The following is a 21,267-nucleotide window of genomic DNA, read 5'->3' as shown; positions in this document are numbered from 1 at the left end:
ACGATCTCACGGTCCATGAGTTCGAGCCCCGCGTCGGGCTCTGTGCTAACAGCTCAGAGCCTGGAGCCTGCTTCCGATTCTATGTCTCCCTCTCTCTCTGACCCACCCCCGTTCATGCTCTGTCTCTCTCTGTTTCAAAAATAAATAAACTTAAAAAAAAAAAAATTAAAGACCAGCCTATGCGCAAGTTGCCTTACATGTGTCATTTCACTTAAAGCTGACTCCTCTGCAGCTGCAAACTCATGATTCCCTTGGCAATAGAAAAGTCTGTTCTGAAACATCACAACGGAATTCTTGATCCAGTATGAATCACTCTTTTTTTTTTTAAATGTTTTTTAATTTATGTTTTTTGAGAGAGAGAGAAAGAGAGCACAAGCAGGGAGAGGCAAAAGGAGGGGGACAGAGGATCCAACGTGGGCTCTGTGCTAACAGCAGCTGGATGTGGGGCTCGAACTCATGAACCATGAGATCATGACCTGAGCCAAAGTAGGATGCTCAACATAGGTGCCCCGGTGTGAATTACTCTTAAGGTTTTGGATATACTGCAGTGTAGTTTATCTGTCTTGTGTATACCATCCAAACCATTTCATTAACCGATTTGACACTTGGAAGGCCTGCTGTGTATCTCAGTTGACACTTAGGGGAATAAAGGGATCAAGCAGTCATGAGCCTTGTGCTCAAGTGATTAACAACTTACTCAGAAATAAAATACAGCTAAGTCGCATATTATAAGGTTGAACACACAGACTAGATCTATACTCGTATTTGCATATATACATACCCACATAAGTATTCTTATTTCTGAGTAGTTTAGACTGCTCCTATTATGTGGCAGCATTGTGTAAGGCAGTTTAGAAGGCTATATCAAATCCATACTGTTAAAGAGGAGACCTCTCTCCCCATACTTCCACTCTGGGCCATCCCCTTCTAAATTTATGTCTCCATGTTTTTTAGAAGGAAAGGAGTTATCGGTCTGGTTGGTCAGAACCCAGGACATGGATTGGGCCATTTTGCCCATGGGCAGCGTCACTCCACCTTAAAGATCAGCTTTGTGGGAGAGCCACCTGTCCTTCTGTACATGGGGTCAGGAGGCTTCCTAGGGGCTGCTCACCCAGGTGTGGCCTCTGTTGCATCTTCTTCATTCTTGTTCCTGTGGCGGCGGCAGGGCGGGGGCGGGGGGGGGGGGGTGGAGGAGGGAAAGCAGAAGCTCAAAGAAGGGCTGGCCATCACAATTCTTTGGGGGAGGAAGCAGGCCATCCTCTGTGGCTTGCAGGCCTAGCCAACACCTTCCAACTCAGCCTTTGCCAGACTCTGTCTGGGTTGTTATGACAAGTGATAAAGTGTTCCCATTTGGCTGCTGTAAGGCTTGCGTGGAGGCCCCTCCTCAGGAGTCCTGAAGGGAAAAAGCGGAATCCTGAGACGTGGGTATTTCTAGCCAAGGAAACTCTCGGTTAATCACTTCTACTTCATAGAGATAACATCAAGGAATATTATCTTTATTGAACTCCTGAAGAGTTTCCCCACAGTGAGTGGCAGAGTCAGGATTTGAACTGGCTAATGGCTTCAAAGCCATGCTTAAACTGTGGCTGTTGACCCCACGCACACTGCCTTCAAGTGCCAAGAATGAAGATCCAAGATTGTGCTAGGGAAGTTCCTGGGGGCTGGGGGGTAGAACACATTCCTCCTGGCAAACTCTTCGTGGAGAGGAAACATTTGAACTTGAGAAAACTGGGAGCATTTGGACATGAAGGGGTGGGAGTATAGAAGAACAGGTATTCTGGAATTGACTGTCAGGCCAGGGAGAACACAAGGCAAACTGTCCCTGCTAGCAATTCCCAGCCTGAGTGGGAGCTGGAATGCACTGAGCACATATAAAATATCCCCCATCCAGTCATTGTAGAGTCATTCCCATTTGGAAGTGACCTTCTGCTATTCCAGGCTGTCAGAATCTGCCAGCATCTGTCACCTAGGCTCAGCCCATTCTGTTTCCCTCTGAGGACTCTGGACAAGAGGCCCTGTTGGTGGCCCCTGGAAAGGCCATGTTCATGCCCACTCTAAGCCCTGGGCCAGAGTAGTTTCCCTCACCCACCTGCCCTCTCCCTGTGGTGTCTGGGCCCGGGGCTGAATAGTACAGTGTAAAGAATCCACGCTTTGGGGCATGCAGCCAGCTTTGTGTTCTAGCTCTGCGGCCTTGGGCAGATTACCTCAATTGCCTTTATCAGCCCTGGTTTCTTCATGTGTCACATGGAGATAGTAACACCTACCTCATGGAGTTGCTGTGAGGCTTTCAAAAAATGTACAAGTACATATGTACAAGTGCAATAGATGTTTAGTGAACAGTGGCTGATGTTGGTATTTCCATCCCGTAAGGTCAGAATTGCCTCAGACTCTTTCATGAACCCCCCCTTGAGGACTAAAGGCAAACTTTTCTCTTACCTTCCTAATTTCTTACCTTTTACTTCCCTTCATGAGGCTCTCTTGATTAATTATATCTCTCCGTTATTCTTGATTACGATGAATAATATAATAACATGGACCTTTTATTATACATGCTTCTTGTCTGTCTTGAGACTCCCACTAGAAGTTAAGTCCCTGGGGGCTAGAAATTTCTTACATTTGATTCACACTGAATCCCCAACTCCTAGATCTTTGCCTGGAGCACAGTAGGAACTGGGTAAATATTTGTTGAATGAATGAATGAGTCCTCTGACCTCTCTCTTACCTTCCCGAATCATTCTTTCTCTGTTTCCATCTTCTCCAGTTTAGCCTTTTGCCTCCACTTCCTGGGGACATGCATGTGTTTGTGAAACATCACAGTTATATTGGGTAACTCTGTATATAAGGAAACAGGTAATCACATAATCCATGATAACTCGATGGAAAATTTTTTCTCTCTAGTGCTTAAAAAAAAAAGTCACCTGTTCTTATCCAAGATTGTATAGCTATATATTTGGCCTTGCAGGCCACCCTTTCTCTGTGGGCTGAGTATTTTTAAAGCACTTTAAGACTAAGGAGTGGAGTAATATGGAACGCTGTGGCTCCCAGTTTATGCAGTTTGTTCCATGATAGCCTACAGGACGGAGAACCTCCTGGTTACAGGAATTACACGGACCCCAAAGCAGCATGGACTGCAGTCCCCGTGTATGTCCTTTGTGTCATAGCGTATTGTTTCCTAGAAGTCTGTAATTCTAAAAGGCTCCTCAGCGGCTTCCGATTATTGTTTATCTTGGCCAATATCTCCCTTCCCACGATGCCATGGGAGGATGCATCATTATATGTGACACAGGCAGTGCCCTTTCCCACCCTTTACCTCAGAGCCTTGGTCAGCATCTGCCTATCGATGTGTTAGGAATGGTCCTGTTCTAGGGCCTTGCCAAACAACACAGCCACATGCCATAGAAAGGTATGATTGCTACCTCCAGCTGGACAGAGACTAGATCATTTGAAAATGATGCTTTGTCTTTACCTTTAACCAAATCAAATTGTGAGGGCAGCCCTTCCTCTGTACTCCATCTAATCTCCTAGAAGATAAGAAGAACCACTGTCTCTAAGTGGGGCTGTGCTGGATGTGATGTGATGAGGCAGTGGGGTTTAGGTAAGGGGGAGGCAGGGGAACTGGGGTGGTAATGTTCTTCCAATAAATATGTAAAAATAAAATTTTGCAATGAACACATGGTAAGTTCAAACAGTGGTTAACTAGAAACATGCATTTGGACTGGCTAGAAGAGAATGAAGTGAATTCAACTAAGTTTTCTGGGGTTCACCCTAGGGGAAATCTGGGGTAAACTCACCGCCTGACCTTCAAAAGTGGGGCTAAGATCTGTTATGTTCTTTGGTGGCTTTATTCTTTTGAGTTCATACCTTTCTGTCGTCCTTGAAATAAGTAACACCAGGAAACTGGCTTTGCTTGGGAATCAGGATGTTTTCCCTCCTTACAGGTTTCAGTTCAAGAACCATCACTCCTCGGTTGTCATAAACCATTGGGAGATCTCCTCTGAAGTCTCCAGCCCTCCCTAACTTCCTACCATAAAAGATTTCCTGTCCTCCCTACCAAGAGTGTGCTTTCGCATCTTCAGAGCTGAACGATTCTTGGACTCACAGCATTTCTAGGTCCAGTTCCAGGTAAAGATGAAGTTGATTGATGTTCCCTTGGAGAACAAGTCCAGGCCTGGGAGCGCTGATGACCTCTGGCTCAGTGTACCAGCACGAGGGTTCAGGTCCAGTCTTGCTGGTAATCACTCCACCTGCCAGTGACCCGATGTCTGCTGCTGTCACCAGAGTCTCCCATAAGCCTTAGTTTTCTTCTCTGTAAAATAGGAATTACAAGTCTTATCTCATTGTTGTTCACTGCATGAACAACAAATGGGGGAAAATGATAAAAAAAAGATTTTATAAAAAAATAAAGCCCTACATTGTAATTATTTATCTAGCACATCAGTAATGTATTTATTGTATAGAACCTAGATAAGAAGAAAAGGGGGAATCAAATAAGAATTAAATAAAAATGGGTTTGAGAGTCAAATACTTTGAGAGGTAAGAGCAAGTAAAATGGTTTCTTTACTACAGGACACACCAGTGGCTTTAGTATACTTATATATATTGTAAATTTCCAAGAGGAGCATAAAGTAGACAGTGTTTCTCAATTTATGGGAACTCCTCTACCTTGTAAAAATGGAATATCTCTTACAGTGGGAGCACCTCTAGCACAGTTTGAGAAACACTGAATTGGGTAAGATTATTGTTGTTATTGTGATTGCATCCAGGTAGTTCGAGGCCAACTCAGTGCAAATCTCTTCCCTGAAAGTGAGGACAGCAAGCTCCCTGCCCTGGGATTAGAACTGCAGATTCAAGGCCTTGGTGAGTCTAATTCGTCTAATTAGACTTACTCGTTCTTCTGGTTCTCTGCTGGGTCTTTCTGTTGCATCTCGAGGCTCCATGGGTTCTGGCTCTGATTTCAGCTTGAGTTGTCAGAGGACAGGGAGCTGTGAGGAGGGACTTTCCCTGGGCCTCTCAGTTGCCCTGTCTTATCTCTCTCCTGCTGGTGCAGCTGCCAGCAGGAGGTGGCCAGGGCCTTAGCATAACTGAATCATCGTTAATTCCAGGCCAGAACATGCTCAGAGATCTGTTCTCTGGCAGGACCAATCAAAATGTTCTATCTGTTCCTCTCAGCACGTCGGCAGGGACTTGTTGGATCTCATACATGGAGAAAAGACACCTTTTATTCCCCCCCTTCCTTCCTTCCTTACTCCTAAGATTGCCAAGACTCTGATTCTGCTAAAAAATATATCTTTTAAGTTACAAATTAAGTTACACTCATTGCAAAAATTTCCAATACAAATATGTATAAGAGTAAAGAGGGAATTTCCCTCCATCTCTTATCCTACATACTGCCATCCCCAAGTGTGAAATGTGTATTATTTTAGATCTTTCTCTCTGCACATATACATAATTGATAAATAGATTTGCTTGTTTGTTCAGATGTTTGGTCAGATGCACTGTACCTTTGCAGTTTTAGTCAGCAATATTCTCTGGACAGCCTTCCACGTCCATGCATAAATGTAAACTATCTTTGCCTCATTTTTTTAAAGTCAAGCTTATTGCAGGAAAATTCACATAAAACTCACCCTTTTTAAGAGTACGGTTTGACGTGTTTTGACAAAGGAGGCAAACAACCACTCCAGTCAAGATAAAGAACATCCCCCATCACCACCAAAAGTTCCCTTTGTAGCTGATTCTCACGACCGTTAACTCTTGGTCACCACTGATCTGTTCTCCATCCGGTAGTGTTGCCTTTTCCAGAATGCCTTATAGATGGAGTTATGCAGTATGTAGCCTTTTGTGGTGTTGGCTTTAGCATAATGCATTTGAGATTCATCCCGATGACTTGTTTCTGCCGTGTAGTATTGTATTACACACAACTGGTTACACCAGTAGATGGCCATTTGTGTTGTTTCTAGTTTTTCATTATTACAAAGAAAGTAGTTATGAACATTCACGTACAAGTCTTTGGGTGGATATACGGTTTCATTTCTATGAGTAGAATTGTTGTGTGGTAGAGTAAGTGCATATTTAACTTTAAAGGAAACTGCCAAACTGTTTTCCCAAGCGGTTGCACCATTCTGCATTCCCAGTAGCAATGTGTGAGAGTTCCAGCAGCTCCACATCCTTACTAACACTTGGAAATGTCTGTCTTTTTAAACTTAGCCATTCTAGTAGTATGTAGTGGCGTTTCATTAAGGTTTTAGTTTACATTTCTCTAATGACTAATGATGTTGAATATCTTTTCATGTGCTCATTTGCCATTCACGTATCTCCTTTGGTGAAGTATCTATTTACACCTTTTGCCCTTTTCTTTTAATTGGCTTGCTTTATTATTTTTGACTTGTAAAGTTCTGTAGATATTCTGAATATGCATCCTTTATCATATATGTGTTTTGCAAATATTTACTTATCGTCTTTGGCTTGTCTTTTCTTTTTTAGAGAGGTTTTTTTTTTTAATGTTTATTTATTTTTGAGAGAGAGAGAGAGAGAGAAACAGAGTGCAAGCAGGGGAGGGGCAGAGAGAGAGGGAGACAAAGAATCTGAAGCAGGCTCTAGGCTCTGAGCTGTCAGCACAGAACCCAGCGTGGGGCTCAAACCCACAAACTGCAAGATCATGACCTGAGCAGAAATCAGACATTCAGTCAACTGAGCCACCCAGGCGCCCTGCCCTGCCTTTTCTTTTCTTCTTTATTGTTTGTTTATTTTTGAGAGAGGGAGAGAGAGCACGTTTATGAGTGGGGCATGGGAAGAGAGGATCTGAAGCAGGCTCTGTGCTGACAGCAGAGAGCCCGATGCAGGGCTCAAACTCATGGACCACGAGATTATGGCCTGAGCCAAAGTCAGACGCTTAACTGACTGAGCCACCCAGGTACCCAGGTGCTCATTTTGGCTCGTCATTTCAATTTAACATTGGTTTTCATAGAGCAGAAGTTTAAAATTTTTGATCAAGTCCAGTTTAACATTTTTCTTAAATGCTTCATGCATTTTATGTCCTAATATTTAAAACACTTTTTTTCATAGAACCCAAGGGTCAAATGGTGATTACCAGGGGCTGGAGAAGATGGGGGAAATGGAGAGACATTGGTCAGAGGGTACAAAGTTTCAGTTATATAGGATGAATAATAACATATAGCATGGGGGTTACGGTTACCAATACTGTTTTGGTGCAGTGGAAATTTCTAAGAGAGTAGTTTTTAAGTGTTTTCACTAGAAAAAAGGTAACTATATGAGTTGACAGATATGTTCATTGTCTTGACTGCAGTAATCATTTCACAAAATATATGTGTACCAAAACATGCTGTATATCTTAAATATATGCCATTTTTATTTAAGAAAAAAATTTTAATTTGAAGAGAAGTCTTTGCCTAGCCCAAGGTCACTAAGATTTTCTTGTGTTTTCTTCTAGAAGTTTAATGATTTTCTCTCTTAAGTCTATGATCCATTTTGAGATAATTTTTATGTATGGGGTAAAGTAAGAGTTAAGAATAATTTTTGTTTGTTCTGCATACGGAAGACTGATTTTTCTTACCATTTCTTCCCAAATATTGCTGATTTTTCCAGCAATATTTGTTGCAAAGACTACTTTCTTCTTTGTAATGACTGTATAATGTTTCACTGAAGAGAAGTCCTATGATTTATTCAACCAATCTCATATTCATTGAAAGTTAGGCTGTTTCAGACCTGAGGCTGTAACGAACATCCTTGCACCTCAACCCCTGGGCAGTTGAATGAGTATTTCTGTGGAATACTGAATCAAACGACACATGTGTATGTCATGTGTTGATGAGTACCATCAGATTGCCTATCTGTATACCATACATTCCTACCTACGAGGCCTGTGAGAGAAAGCTCTAGCTTTGACTGGCTTTGTTGGTATAAGCCTTTCACAAATCTCAAATAATTTCCTTCTAGGTAATCTAATAGCCTGTGTTATTAGATTCTGAAAGATTGAGAGCCCTTCCAGGAGAGTTTGAAGAAAGATAACTTCTCAGTCAGTTAGGGTAACCCTATAAGAAATAGACTCATAAAATACACAGTACATGGGAAATGGAAATTTACAAAGAGCTGTTTCATAACTATTGGGGCTTATAAATACCTCTGTGCTGGGGCCTCCCCAGAGGGTAGAGGTGACTCGCCCCCCAGTGGCCTGAATGTGTATATGCAGCCTCTCCTATGCAGGCTCTAATTCTGCGTGCCTGGCTGTCCACATTCCCTCTCACTTTCTCCCCATACTTACCAAAGTCCTTTCTTGTACCAGGCCTGGGCCAGCCAGCTACTGTCTGTGCAAAGGCACAAAGGGGTGCTGGGTAATGCAGTTTGTTTAGTGTGGCTGGAGCATAAAACTATGCCATTTTCTTTCTTTTCTTTTCTTTTCTTTTCTTTTCTTTTCTTTTCATCCTGTGGTGGTGTGATTTGATCAAATTAACTGACATTGTTGAGGATTAGGTGGCAAGGACTGTCCTGGGGTACACAGAGCTATGGGACCGTCCTCTATCTCTGGAGACATTAACACAAGTTAAATAGCAATGCAAGGTGGTTTAGAAGCAGCTCAAAAACAATAGCAGGCGTTGCAGGCATGACATATTGACCCACTTTATGCCAACAGCAGTGGTGAGAACTGTGTGCTGAGAGAAGGAAGAAATCACTCTTGCTTCACAGGAGGGATCTGAGCTAGATGGTGAAAGTTCAGATTCTGGCAGCAGGTTACTCAAGAGTTACCTTCTTCCCAGGTAGCACGTTCTCCAAAGACCGCTGCTGGCACTATAGGTTTCAAAAGTTAACAAGAACAAGTCTGAGAATTTCCTAGTGGGGTTTAGCCAACAATCACAGATCCTTCTGTTAAATAGTTTGGGAATAGCTAAATGGGGGTACCATGAAGCTGTCCTGTTAAAAATTTTTAAGTTTGGGTCACCTGGGTGGCTCAGTCAGTTAAGCGTCCGACTTCGGCTGAGGTCATGATCTCAGGGTTCATAAGTTTGAGCCCCATTTTGGGCTCTGTGCTGACAGCTCAGAGCCTGGAGCCTGCTTCAGATTCTGTGTCTCCCTCTCTCTGCCCCATCCCTGCTCGTACTCTGTCTCTCTCTGTCTCTCTCAAATATAAAATAAAACATAAAAAATAAAATAAAAAAATTTTAAGTTTATTTATTTATTTTGAGAGAGAGAGAGAGCATGTGCACAAGTTGGGAAGGGGCAGAGAGAATCCCAAGCAGGCTCTGCATCACCAGCTCAGAGCCTGACGTGGGGCTTGAACCCACAAACTATGAGATCATGACGTGAGCTGAAATTACCTGACTTAACTGACTGAGCCACCCAGGCACCCCGTCCTGTTAATTTTGAATATAACCTAAGTATATTCTTCAAGCTTTCAAAAGATTTCCTTATAAGCCCCTTATCAGTTACCTATGACCGTACAATAAATCATTCTAAAACAACAGCCATTTTATATGCTCATGAATCCATATTCTGGGCTGGGTTCATTTGGGCTGTTCTTCAGCTGTGACTGCCATCGTCATCTGGTGACCCACATGGTCTGGCTTCCCTCACGTGGCTGTTGCCTCATCTGAGATGGCCAGACAGGGGCTGGCTGCTTCCCCCTCCCTGCTGCTATCCGATGGTTCAGACTCTCCTATGTGGTAGCTTTACGGGGCAGCTTCTAGAAGGCAAAGGCAGAGCTGCCGGGCCCGTTAGGGCCTCAGCCTGGAAGTGGTACAGTGTCACTTCTGCCACACTGTACTAGTCAAAGCCAATGACAAGCCCAGCCCAGTTGAATGGGGGTGGAAACAGACTCCAGCTCTTGCCGGGGAGAGTGGCTCACGTTCACAGGGACGGGACGGATTTTCAGTGGCCATCATCACCCCCAGTCCACCACAGCTCCCTGCATTTCATTTTTGCTGTCTGCATACACAGATTTTACCTCATCTGTGATCCATCCGTGTTACCTCATTTAACCTTTCCGGCATACCTTTAAAGGGAACACCGCCTCCATTTTATGATGAGAAAACTGAGGCTCAGAGATGGCAAACACTCGGCTGCTGTCACAGCAGAGCTGGGAGGCGGATGAGACTGGTGCGAAAGCCGGGGAGCCTTGCCTTACGCTCTGCCTCCCCCAGAGATGAGGAAAGGTGCTCTTCCCCAAGGACGCCCACCCCAGAGGCCAGGAACTCCCAAACCACTCCCAAACAAACTCCCACGGGGCCCCGGGAGTACGTTATGTGCATTAAAGCCAACTGGGCAACTCTGTAGATCATTATTTTAATAATCTAAGGATCTCTGTAACAGGCTTCATAAACTCATAAGGGGTATTCATTTAAGGACGCAGCACTTTTTACTTGGATTTTGCCAAAGATCAAGTCATTGATGCTCTTTCTCCAAGTGTAATTTGATAATCATTCACTTTCTGTCTTTTCACTTATTTTGCTGTGGATGAGATAGAAGGGTGCTGCTTCTGCAGGGAGAACAAACACTTTCTCCTGGAGAAAGCTGTTTGAGAAAATCCACCTCCCCCGTTTTATTGGACGATTAAAGAAAAATAATCCAAGGTCAACTTTGCATTTGTCACCGAGCGGGTAAAAGTGTCACAGGCTGACAGCAGAGGGATTTGTGTCTGTGGAAATTCAGTGATTCTGTGGTGCTGTTGGACACCTGCGTTCCGAGCAGGCAGCTGCTGGGGGGTAATTGGGGATCTGACTGCCTTTGAGGACTGCTTCTAGTGAACGTTTGAGACTCAACTGCCTTTTCACCGCCTCTTCAGTAGCCACTCACCTCAGTCTCCAAAACAGAAGTTCTGACATAGTATTTTAATGTGGGCATTTGATTCAGTGCGGGAGATAAATATAACCCTGTGTAGTACGGAGAAGGTTTAATGGGAAATGGTTGGCATTCTTTCTTGGTAAAGGCATGGGGAAAGGAGAGGGAGACAGGAGAGAGAGGGAGAGGGGGAGGGGGAGGGGGGAGAGAGAGGCGCAAACAGCAGTGAGGAAGACAAAGGCAGAGATAAGCAAGGCTTCCCGAGCAGCCTTGCCCAGAGAACTTGACACTTGCCAGACCCCAGCCAGCATGGTTGTCCTGAATCCAGTGACTTTGGGAATCTATCTGCAGCTTTTCTTCCGCTTTATCGTGTCTCAGCCTACTTTCATCAACAGCGTCCTCCCAATTTCAGCAGGTAAATGATGACCACACTTTCCTCTCTTCCATCCATTGGGGGCAGGGTGGGGGGGAGGGTGGAAGATTATTTTGCAGTGTGTCCTGATATTTTCCCCCTTCTGCTCTCGGTGGAAGGAGGCTGGAGGGAGACAGCCACCCCAGCAGCTTCCTGTCACCCGAGCTGTCTCAGAAGCTCGCTCCGTCCTTGTTCCAAGTGGCCCCCACCCAGCTGCTCAAAGCCAGAGACCCTTTTAAAAATGGTTTCTGCCTCTCCCACTTCTCCCCACTTGCTGCGTGGTTTCACTTTGGGAATCGTGGGGAGCTTAAAAGAGACACAGAGGAGAGCATGGAAGGGAGAAGTGAGCCCCAGACATTTCTGTGAACACATCCCCAACCCCTTCTGAAGGGGGCTTGACTCAAGGGGGATGTCGTGGAGCAAATACGCCTCCGCTGAGCTCTTCCCTTCCTGTCCCAGCAGGGAAAAGGGGAATCCAGTGATTCGCCCGTGGGCAGGGAGCCTTGCAGCCTCAGGACTAGGTCTCCCATTTTTCCAGCCCTGGCTGCTTTCCTGTTGTGCCTTCTTCCCGCGGTGAGACTTCTGCCCAAATAGGGCAGCTGGAGGTCGTGGGAGACGGGAGATTTCTGAGGGGATGTGGAGGGTTCCAGAGTGCCCCTGGACTGGCCTAGAGTGGACTGTGTCTGTCAGAGGTAGGGCTGGGTGATTTGGGGAAGAGGGCTTTTTAAGCTGACCTGCCAAACTTCTCTGAGGGCAGCAGGCACCAGATTGCCCTCGTCCTGTCTGACCCAGAGCAGGGGAAGTATTGTGTTACTGGCATGGCCTATTTAAACCTTTCTGAGGAAACTCAAATGTTTCCGGAGGGCTTGAGGGAGCCAGGCAGACCCCCCAGTTTTGCTGCCTGTCCCGTTATAGCCCCCCTCAATTCACCTCAGCCGCCCCTGGCTTCCCCCCTCTCCCCCAGCAGAGGCGGTTTCAGTCATGCCCTCCAACTTGAATCTCACAAATACTTTCACGCAGGCAGACATTTCATTCTCACTGCCTTTGCTGAAAACACAGGCTCTCAGAGAGGACATGTCTCAGAATCCAGACCCCAGCCCCTCTCTGTTCATAAAATCAGTTCAGCAACGTGTTGTGCGGCCAGGCCTGCCCGCATCTGTGGGCCCTGAGGGAAGGGCTCGGAGAAGGGCACAGGGTAATTATGAAAATGGGAGAAGCTGAAGGAGAGGACAGGAGAACTTGTTGGGAGGTGAAGAGTAGGGAGGGTAGGAAAGGTGGGTGGTTGTGTCACCACGCCTGTATGACAATATGCCCCCACAAATTCCAGCTGGGAGCGCCACACTTCTGGGAGCTGGTGGCTCATGATCCTTCTATTTAAGGGGGGGCAGCTGGATAGTTCATTCGGTCTGATCCAGTGGGTTCTTAACCTTATTTAGGTAATAGAGTCCTTTGAGAATCTGCTGAAGGCTCCAGACTTAAGGAAACTCTGGCTTCTGGTTCTAGCCCTGCCTCTGATGGGCTCTGACTTCTGGGAGACAGTCGGCATTCGACTGTAAGCATCATGTGGGCAGGGACTGTCTTGTATGTTATCATTGGTTCCCCAGGGTCAGAGCAGGCCTTGGCACATGGTAGGTGCACAATAAATATTTGATGAATGAGTGAGTGAATGGAGGAATAATAATTCTTCTCATCTGTAGATTGGGGCTTGCCTTCATTTTATATCATTTAATTTAGATAGACTCAGATGGCTACTAGGTTCTGAAAACTAGAGAGAAAAGAACCTCTGATTTTTTGTTTTTTAACTCCTTGCCCTAGAGACACTGCTGGTGCAGTGTAGATATCTTTTAGGTAGGACATTGTATAGATTGTAGCAGTCAAGGTAACAACAGGAAAAAGAAGCACTTCAGATGGTTCAGATGAAGATTTGAACGAAGGGACCACTTTCAGAGGTGTGAGTGGGGTTAAGGGAGCCAACAGGGAAAGTTGAGGAATTAGTAACTCGGGAAGTCTTTACCACGCTTTTGCTTAAAAAGGCAAGAGGAAGGGGCGCCTGGGTGGCTCAGTCGGTTGAGCGTCCGACTTCAGCTCAGGTCACAATCTCACGGTTCGTGAGTTTGAGCCCCGTGTCAGGCTCTGGGCTGATGGCTCGGAGCCTGGAGCCTGCTTCCGATTCTGTGTCTCCCTCTCTCTCTGCCCCTCCCCCATTCATGCTCTGTCTCTCTCTGTCTCAAAAATAAATAAACATTAAAAAAAATTTTTTTAAAAAAAGGCAAGAGGAAGAGGGGCACCTGGGTGGCTCAGTCAGTTGAGTGTCCACCGTCGGCTCAGGTCATGATCTCATGGTTTGTGAGTTCAAGCCCCACATAGGGCTGTCTGCTCTCAGCCTGTCAATGCAGAGCCCACTTCGGATCATCTGTCCCCTTCTCTCTGCCCCCTTCCCACCCCCCTGCTTGCGCTCTCCCCAAAATCAATAAATATTAAAAAGAAAAGAAAAGAAAAAGGAAAGGCAAGAGGAAGAAATAGGGAAATTGATCCTAAGAAGATTTGGAACCTTGGAGGAGGGGCCATTGAACAGGAGCTATGACCACAGAAGGACCCAAAGCAGGGAGAAAATAGACAAGAAGTACCCCAACTTCTCTCTACTCCAATCTAGCTACCTCTTTTTTTTTGTTATTTTATTTTATTTATTTTTGAAGGAGAGAGAGAGAGAGAGAGAGAGAGAGAGAGAGTGTGTGTGTGTGTGTGTGTGTGTGTGTGTGTGTGTGTGAGTGGGGGAGGGGCAGAGAGAGAGAAGGAGACACAGAATCTGAAGCAGGCTCCAGGCTCTGCGCTGTCAGCACAGAGCCTGACGCGGGGCTTGAACTATGAGCTGTGAAATCATGACCTGAACCGCAGTCAGATGCTTAACTGCCTGAGCCACCCAGGTGCCTCAGCTCCTCTTGCAGTGCCTGCCATTGGCCAAACCCAGCCTGAAGCTAGGGGGCAGGGGGAGCCTCTGGATACATTCTATGGCAATTAGCTTCTGGGGCACAGAGTGAGAGGGAGGGGTGGGAACGTGGAATAGCTAGCTCATACATCCACTGGCACTTCCTGATGAATTTCTAATTTTTTTTGATGCTTATTTTTGAGAGAGAGAATGAGTGGGGGAGGGGCAGAGAGAGGGGCACAGAATCTGAAGCAGGCTCCAGGCTCTGAGCTGTCAGCACAGAGCCCGACACGGTGCTCAAATCCGTGAGAGATTTGAATCATGACCTGAGCTGAAGTCAGACGCTCAACTGACTGAGCCACCCAGGCACCCCTGCCTGATGAATTTCTAAATCCAGATCTTCTGGTTGTGAATGTGGTCCTTAGACATTTGGTAAAACAATGGAAGGGGCCACCTGGTTGGCTCAGTGAGTTGAGCATCAGACTCTTGATCTCAGGGTTGCAAGTTCAAGCCCCAGGTTGTACTCCATGTTGGGCGTGAAGCCTACTTAAAAAACAAACAAACAAACAAACAATGGGAGTGCACCTAGGGAGAATCACTAAGGTAACAGTTCAATAGAGCAAAAAATATCTGCTTTCACCTGTAGAGTCTCTTGGCCTTGTTCCCACAATTAGTCACCATGGCTTCTTCATAACACAGTTCAGAAATAAACTTCTGCCCTGAAATGAGAACTGTTCTTTGACACAGGATCACTTTAATCCTTTGAAAATATTTTCCAATAATTTGGTGTAAAATATTCTATATTCAGAATCTTATAGATTCTTACTCTTCTGAGGAAGACAAGCCCTATGCTCGTAGACACAAGGGCCACCCACCATACCTTAGTGAGCACCTACTATGTGCCTAGCACTGGGCTAAGTGGTACAGAGGACACAGAGACAAGTCGGATGCTGCCTCTGCTCTGGGGGAATTTGTGAACATCCGCTGTTGAAACACAGGCAGCATGTGCTAAATGGCCCAGCAAGGGTGTGATGGAGAAAGAGCTCTTACAGGCCTGTTGGGCAGTACTTTCCTTCAAAGCTGAGCCAGCCCTTCACTGTCTCCAGGAAGGACTGTATTCCCACAACTCCAGACACAGCACCAACTATCTAGACCAGAGAGAGGCTTACTGCCTAGCAAACTCCACTGCCGGGTCCCAGAGGAGAACCACAGAAGGGCGCAAAAAGCCTCAAAGAGGCCAGAATTGATGACAACGCCCAGTGTTAAAGCACATGCATTTGATACACAGAAAACTAGTTCTGACTCTTCCTCCAAGTCTATTAATTGTTGCTTTGGATACCGTTCGAGCAGGCTTAGATAGCAGGCTTCTGGAAGGGTGGTGTGGCACATTAGGTTGGGGAGGGTGAGTTCATGCTTACGATGGACACCATGACAACAACAAAAAAAGCTGACCAAAGTGATTACAAGAAAAATGGCCAATCAGCAGGGAATAGTTCTGAGATCAAAAAGAATAGCAGACCGGAATTATTTCTAGAGCCCCTGTTCTGTAGGTAACCCCTGAGGGCACCATTGACTTATGACACATTAACTGTTTCTCACTATTATGAGCATGAATGGCCCAGTGAAGACTGAATTGTGTACACTTAATTTTGTTTAAAAAGGCAGATAAGTGTCAGGTATGTTTTAGAATGATTTCTCTTGAACATGGCCTTAAAATTTTAAGTGTCAGGAGCCGTAATTTTGGGATATTGTGTTAACTATCGCTGAGTAATAAAGCATCCTAACACTCAGTGGCTTACATAACAATCATTTATCACTGAAGTTCACGTGTTTGTGGGCCAACCAAGGTCAGCTGATCTAGCCTGGGTTTGGCAGGCCCTGGCTGGGCTCGCTATGGGTCTGTAGATTGACTCAGCTCCAATATCCATTCACAGATATAGCTCAGTGGTTGTACAATTTCTAGAATGTGGTGGCACAGACCCAAGGACAATATTTATAGAAGGGCAGACCTTGCACACACTTCGATTTATGTAATTCTCATAGCACCTCTGGGATGGGTGTGGCGAGACTCCCAGTTTTCAGCCGAGGAGGTGAAAGTTCAGAGAGGTTAAGTGACTTCCTCAAGATCACACAGCTGGTATAAAATAAGAGAGCTGGAGACGGGAATCCCATCCTCTGACTTTAAGTCCAGGGATTTTACTAACTTAGATCGATGTCCATGGACAAATAGTGATAGTAGCTTTTAAAGTCCTGCAGACTACCCTCCTACCCTCCAGAAACTCTCCTCTAGATTCTTTATTCTCCATTCCCTCCTACTTTCTCCTCAGCATATCAATGCCTAAAGGTCTTAGCAAAAGATTAAAGATTATTTTATAGTAAAGTGTGTAGGGCCTACCTACCTTACTCTCTCCTTTGAAGGTATTTGCATTTTGTTTGTTTGTTTGTTTGTTTGTTTTTAAATTCTACTTAGTTAACGTACAGCGCAGTATTGGTTTCAGGAGTAGAATTCAGTGATTCATCACTTACGTGTAATACCCAATGCTCATCACAACAAGTACCCTCCTTGGGGCACCTGGGTGGCTCAGTCGGTTGAGCATCTGACTTCAGCTCAGGTCATGATCTCACGGTTCGTGGGTTCGAGCTCCGCCTCAGGCTCTGTGCTGACCGCTTGCTCGGAGCCTGGAGCCTGCTTCGGATTCTGTGTCTTCTTCTCTCTCTGCCCCTCCTCCGCTCACGCTTTGTCTCACTCACTCTGTTTCTCAAAAATAAATAAATGTAAAAAACAAAACAAAAATTTAACAAGTACCCTCCTTAATAGCCACCACCCATCTAGCCCACGGCCCCTCTACCTCCCTCCATCAACCCTCAGTTTGTTCTCTATCTTTAAGAGTCTCTTGTGGTTTGTTTCCCTCTCTCTTTTTTCCCCCTTCCATATATTCATCTGTTTTGCTTCTTAAAATTCCACATATGAGTGAAATTATATATTTGTCTTTCTCTGATTTATTTTGCTTACACAATACACTCTAGCTCTATCCACATTCTTGCAAATGACAAGATTTCATTCTTTTTGATGGCTGAGTACTATTCCATTGTGTATATACCACATCTTCTTTATCCATCCATCAGTCGATGGACACTTGGGCTCTCTCCATAGTTTGGCTATTGTTGATAAAAAGGTATTTGCATTTTCATGGGGATTTAAACTAAAGGATGATCTAGTAAGATGAGCCTCAACCAGGGTATTTTGGGGGATGAAACCTTCTGGAATGAGGGGAATACTACTTCACGGACATTCTCTTCAGGTACTGTGAGCCCACCTATCCTATGCCTCCCCCAATACAGGATTTCCCAGGTAGGCGGGACTCCCACACCAGATGGTGAGAAGACCCCAATTCAGTCCCGTAGAATGCGATCATGTGGAAAAAAGTGAATACTGTCTGGGCACCAGAATCTTCTGTTGGCTACTGGGGTGTGACCCCGAGCAGGGTTTTTGTGGCCTAAAAGACCTGCTGTCCAGCTCTGCCCTGCCCTGCCTGGAAGCCAGCCAGGTCACCACTTGGGAACCATTCATGTTCTTGGCAGTAGATTATGGGCCATTTATTTGTGTCTGATGGTGATCAGCTATTGTTTAATGTTCCATAATGCACTTCCTAACCATCTCCTCTGATTTAGCTTTTCATATTTCCTCTGGATAATGCAATCAGAGAGGGTTCTTAAATTAGAGGGCTCCCCATGGGTCCCAACCTCCCCCTTCACCTCACCCCAAGCCTCTGAATAAAGCAGTGGACTCAGCTGCAGCTCAGGTACAGAGAGAGCTGGGTATGAGATGGGAGGCTTTCCCTTCCGATATCCAGAGGCATGCCCCCACATCACCATCCACCTCGCTCACGCCTGCTTCCCCCAGATCCACAACCGCCACTGCCACAGCCACACAACAGCAGCACAGTCCCAGAATGAATAGAAAGCCCCTCTGGCTCCTGTGGGACCAAATAAGCTGGCGTCCCATCATCTTGAAATGTGGTTCACATTGTGAGTACTGACTCGTACTGCTCTTATAATTGGTACCAGTTATCCCCAAACCTCTCATTTTGCAAAGCATTTTCACAGCTCTGTTTGTATTTGCCCTGCACAGTAGTTTGAATCCTGAGCTAGTTGGTTATTAGCGTGTGTTGGGGGAAGGCCACTTCACGGCAGTGAGCTTCAAATTCCTCCTCTGTAAGATAGGTATAAAATTCTGTCTCCCAGAATTACTGTAAGTATTCACTCAACAAACACTTAATAAGTGCCAGCCATGTACCTGGAACTGGATGCAGCAGTGAGCAGACAAGCACATTCCACCCATATGGAGTTCAGGCATCACCCTGAAACGCACTAGGCCAGGCTGGCCTGCTGGTCCCAAGACGTGAATGAAAGACACCTGCGGCAGGGATGGAGGCCCACACCAGCTGCCCAAGGATGGAATCCAGTCTTCCTGTGTAGCATGTTCAGACTTCACGTTGTAGTCCTTTAAAATAGAGAAGTATTTCATGGCCTTCATTGCTAACGTTTTAAATAGAGTGATTTAACATTTTTAAAAGGTGCTTCTGATGTCTCTTAAAAAAACAACAAAATTCTTGACAAATGGGACAGCCTGGCAGTGCGGACCCACAAGACATATTCTGATATGACAAGGACTGTTTGGAATGCAGTGGCTGGTGGCTGCTCAGTGCCAGCTCCTCAGACCCCCACTGCACCCTCTTGTCTTAAGCCTGGTCCACTTCTTGCATTTACCTAGCTAGCCCCATCTGGGCACGTGACTTTTTGACCTCTGGGTCCAGCAGTCATGCTGGCTTGGACTCTGCCTCCTCCTCCTCCTCCTTTATTTTTGTATTTAAAAAAAAAAAAAAAGTTTTTTTAATGTTTATTTTTGAGAGAGACAGAGTGTGAGCAGGAGTGGGGCAGAAAGAGAGGGAGACACAGAACCCATGGCAGGCTCCAGGCTCTGAGCTGTCAACACAGAGCCTGACACAGGGCTCGAACTTATGAACCCCGAGATCATGACCTGAGCCGAAGTCAGATGCTTAACTGACTGAGCCACCCAGATGTCCCTGCCTCCTCCGCCTTTAATTTTTTTTTAAGTTTTATTTTTCATATTTGTGAGAGAGACAGAGACAGAACACAAGCAGGGGAAGGGCAGAGAGATGGAGACAGAATTTGAAGCGGGCTCCAGGCTCTGAGCTGGCAGCACAGAGCCCGACGCTGGGCTCGAACTCACAAGCAGTGAGATCATGACCTGAGCCGAAGTCGGACGCCCAACCGACTGAGCCACCCAGATCTCCCTGCCTCCTCCGCCGTTAGAAGTCTCAGGGCATTTTTCCTGAATTCCCAAGCTCTGCAGAGTTCAGTTTGAAAGTGAATGTTGCAGATTAGCGATTCTCAAACTGTAGCGCTGGTTCTCAGCCCGGGCTAGACATAAGAATCACTTGGGATGTTTTATAGAAGCCCAGTGGCCAGACTGAACGAACCAAATAAATCATTTTCTGGGGCATGTGCCCAGGCATTGATAGTGTTTAAAGCTCACTGGGTGCCCTAATGGCTGACTTGAGTTAACCACCGAACTGTAACCAGCGTCCGTATCACCTGGAGGACTTGTAAAAACACAGCCAGCTGGGCCCCATCTCTGGAATTTCAGTAGATTCGGGGTGGGGCCCAAGAGTTTGCATTTCTAATAAGATCCCAGGTGCTGCTGATGCTCTGGTCCAGGGACCACACTTTGAGAGCCACTGCTCAAGTTTGCCTCGGAGCCACTGTATTAGTCTCCTTTGGCCACTGGAACAAATCACCCCAAATGTAGTGCCTTAAAACAACACACATTTGTTCCCTTGTAGTTCTGGAAGTTGGATGCCAAATTAGTTTCACTTGGCAGAAATCAAAGTGTTGGCAAGGCTGTGCTCCCTCCGTAGACTCTCTGGCAAATGTTTCCTTGCTTTTTCTAGTTCAAAGCGACGTTCATTGCCATCTTTGTTTCCTGGCCCCTTTCTTCATCTTCAAAACCAGTAGTAACATAGCATCCTAAGTGGTCATATTGCCACCTTCTTCTCTGTCAAGTTTTCTGCCTCTCTCTTAAAAGGACATGTGTGATTGCATTTAAGGTCCCCTGAGTTGATCTCCCCATCCTAAGCTTCTTAGTTGAATCACATCTGCAAAGTTCCTTTTGCCGCATAGAGTAATATTTACAGGTTCTAGGGACCAGTCTGGACCTCTTTGTTCAGTCTACCATAGCTACCTTTCCACTGGGTAAAGCGTCCCACGAGGGTTAAGTGGCATCAGAATCAAAGGCACCAGCATATATACTGGTCTTCGTTTGGGTTCCTTCTAACAGCAGATCCCAACACAAGGATTTGTGTGTCAGTAGTTTATGTAGGAGGTAATCCCAGTAGGGCAGTGGGGACATGAGACGGAAGGGAAGGCAGCACGGAGGGAGATCATGAGTGGATTGCTGCTGGGGTGCAGTTCTAGGAGAACAGGAGGGCAGGGAGACAGAAGACTGGGATAGTTACCCACCAACCCCTGGGGACATGCTTGCCCCTAGCATATTTCTTGACTGGAGGAGCCCTCTGGCATAGTTACAAGTGTTTGTGGTAGGAGCTTGAAGCCCGCAGAGCCTGATGGGTGCTGTGGCCTATGGGCAGGGAAGCAGCTGTGTCTGCCATTGATACTTTAAAAGAGCTATACTCGGGGCGCCTGGGTGGCTCAGTCGGTTAAGCGTCCCACTTCAGCTCAGGTCACGATCTCACGGTCTGTGAGTTCGAGCCCCGCGTCAGGCTCTGGGCTGATGGCTCAGAGCCTGGAGCCTGCTTCCGATTCTGTGTCTCCCTCTCTCTCTGCCCCTCCCCCGTTCATGCTCTGTCTCTCTCTGTCTCAAAAATAAATAAACGTTAAAAAAAAATTAAAAAAAAAAAAGAGCTATACTAATTCAGCTACCTTGCATTGAGTGCTTTCTCTTTGCTAGCCTCTTTACATATATAACTTCTTTTTGTTTTATTTTTTTAATGTTTATTTTTTTGAGAGAGAGACAGAGCATGAGTGGGGGAGGAGCAGAGAGGGAGACACAGAATCCGAAGCAGGCTCCAGGGTCTGAGCTGTCAGCACAGAGCCCGAC

General features: G+C 45.9%; 1 protein-coding gene across 3 annotated transcripts in view; it reads left to right on the top strand.

The window, feature by feature from the left end:
* Window positions 1-21,267, top strand: part of COLQ (collagen like tail subunit of asymmetric acetylcholinesterase) — a 97,024-nt gene that overhangs the window by 8,616 nt on the left and 67,141 nt on the right. For 2 of the 3 annotated variants that reach the window (XM_078432368.2, XM_078432371.2), the window contains exon 1: window positions 11,060-11,203. The exons of the other annotated variant lie outside the window; for it this stretch is intronic. In XM_078432368.2, the coding sequence (XP_078288494.2) occupies window positions 11,098-11,203 (106 nt within the window). In that variant the 5' untranslated portion in view covers window positions 11,060-11,097. Of the gene's footprint in view, window positions 1-11,059; window positions 11,204-21,267 lie in introns of those variants that run through there. 3 annotated transcript variants of the gene reach the window in all.

The sequence above is a fragment of the Panthera onca genome, chromosome C2 (genome assembly GCF_046562875.1).
Source record: "Panthera onca isolate mPanOnc1 chromosome C2, mPanOnc1 haplotype 2, whole genome shotgun sequence".
Classification (NCBI taxonomy): domain Eukaryota; kingdom Metazoa; phylum Chordata; class Mammalia; order Carnivora; family Felidae; genus Panthera; species Panthera onca.
The sequence above is the reverse complement of the archived record's forward strand: the minus strand, read 5'-3'. Positions and strand labels throughout refer to the sequence as shown.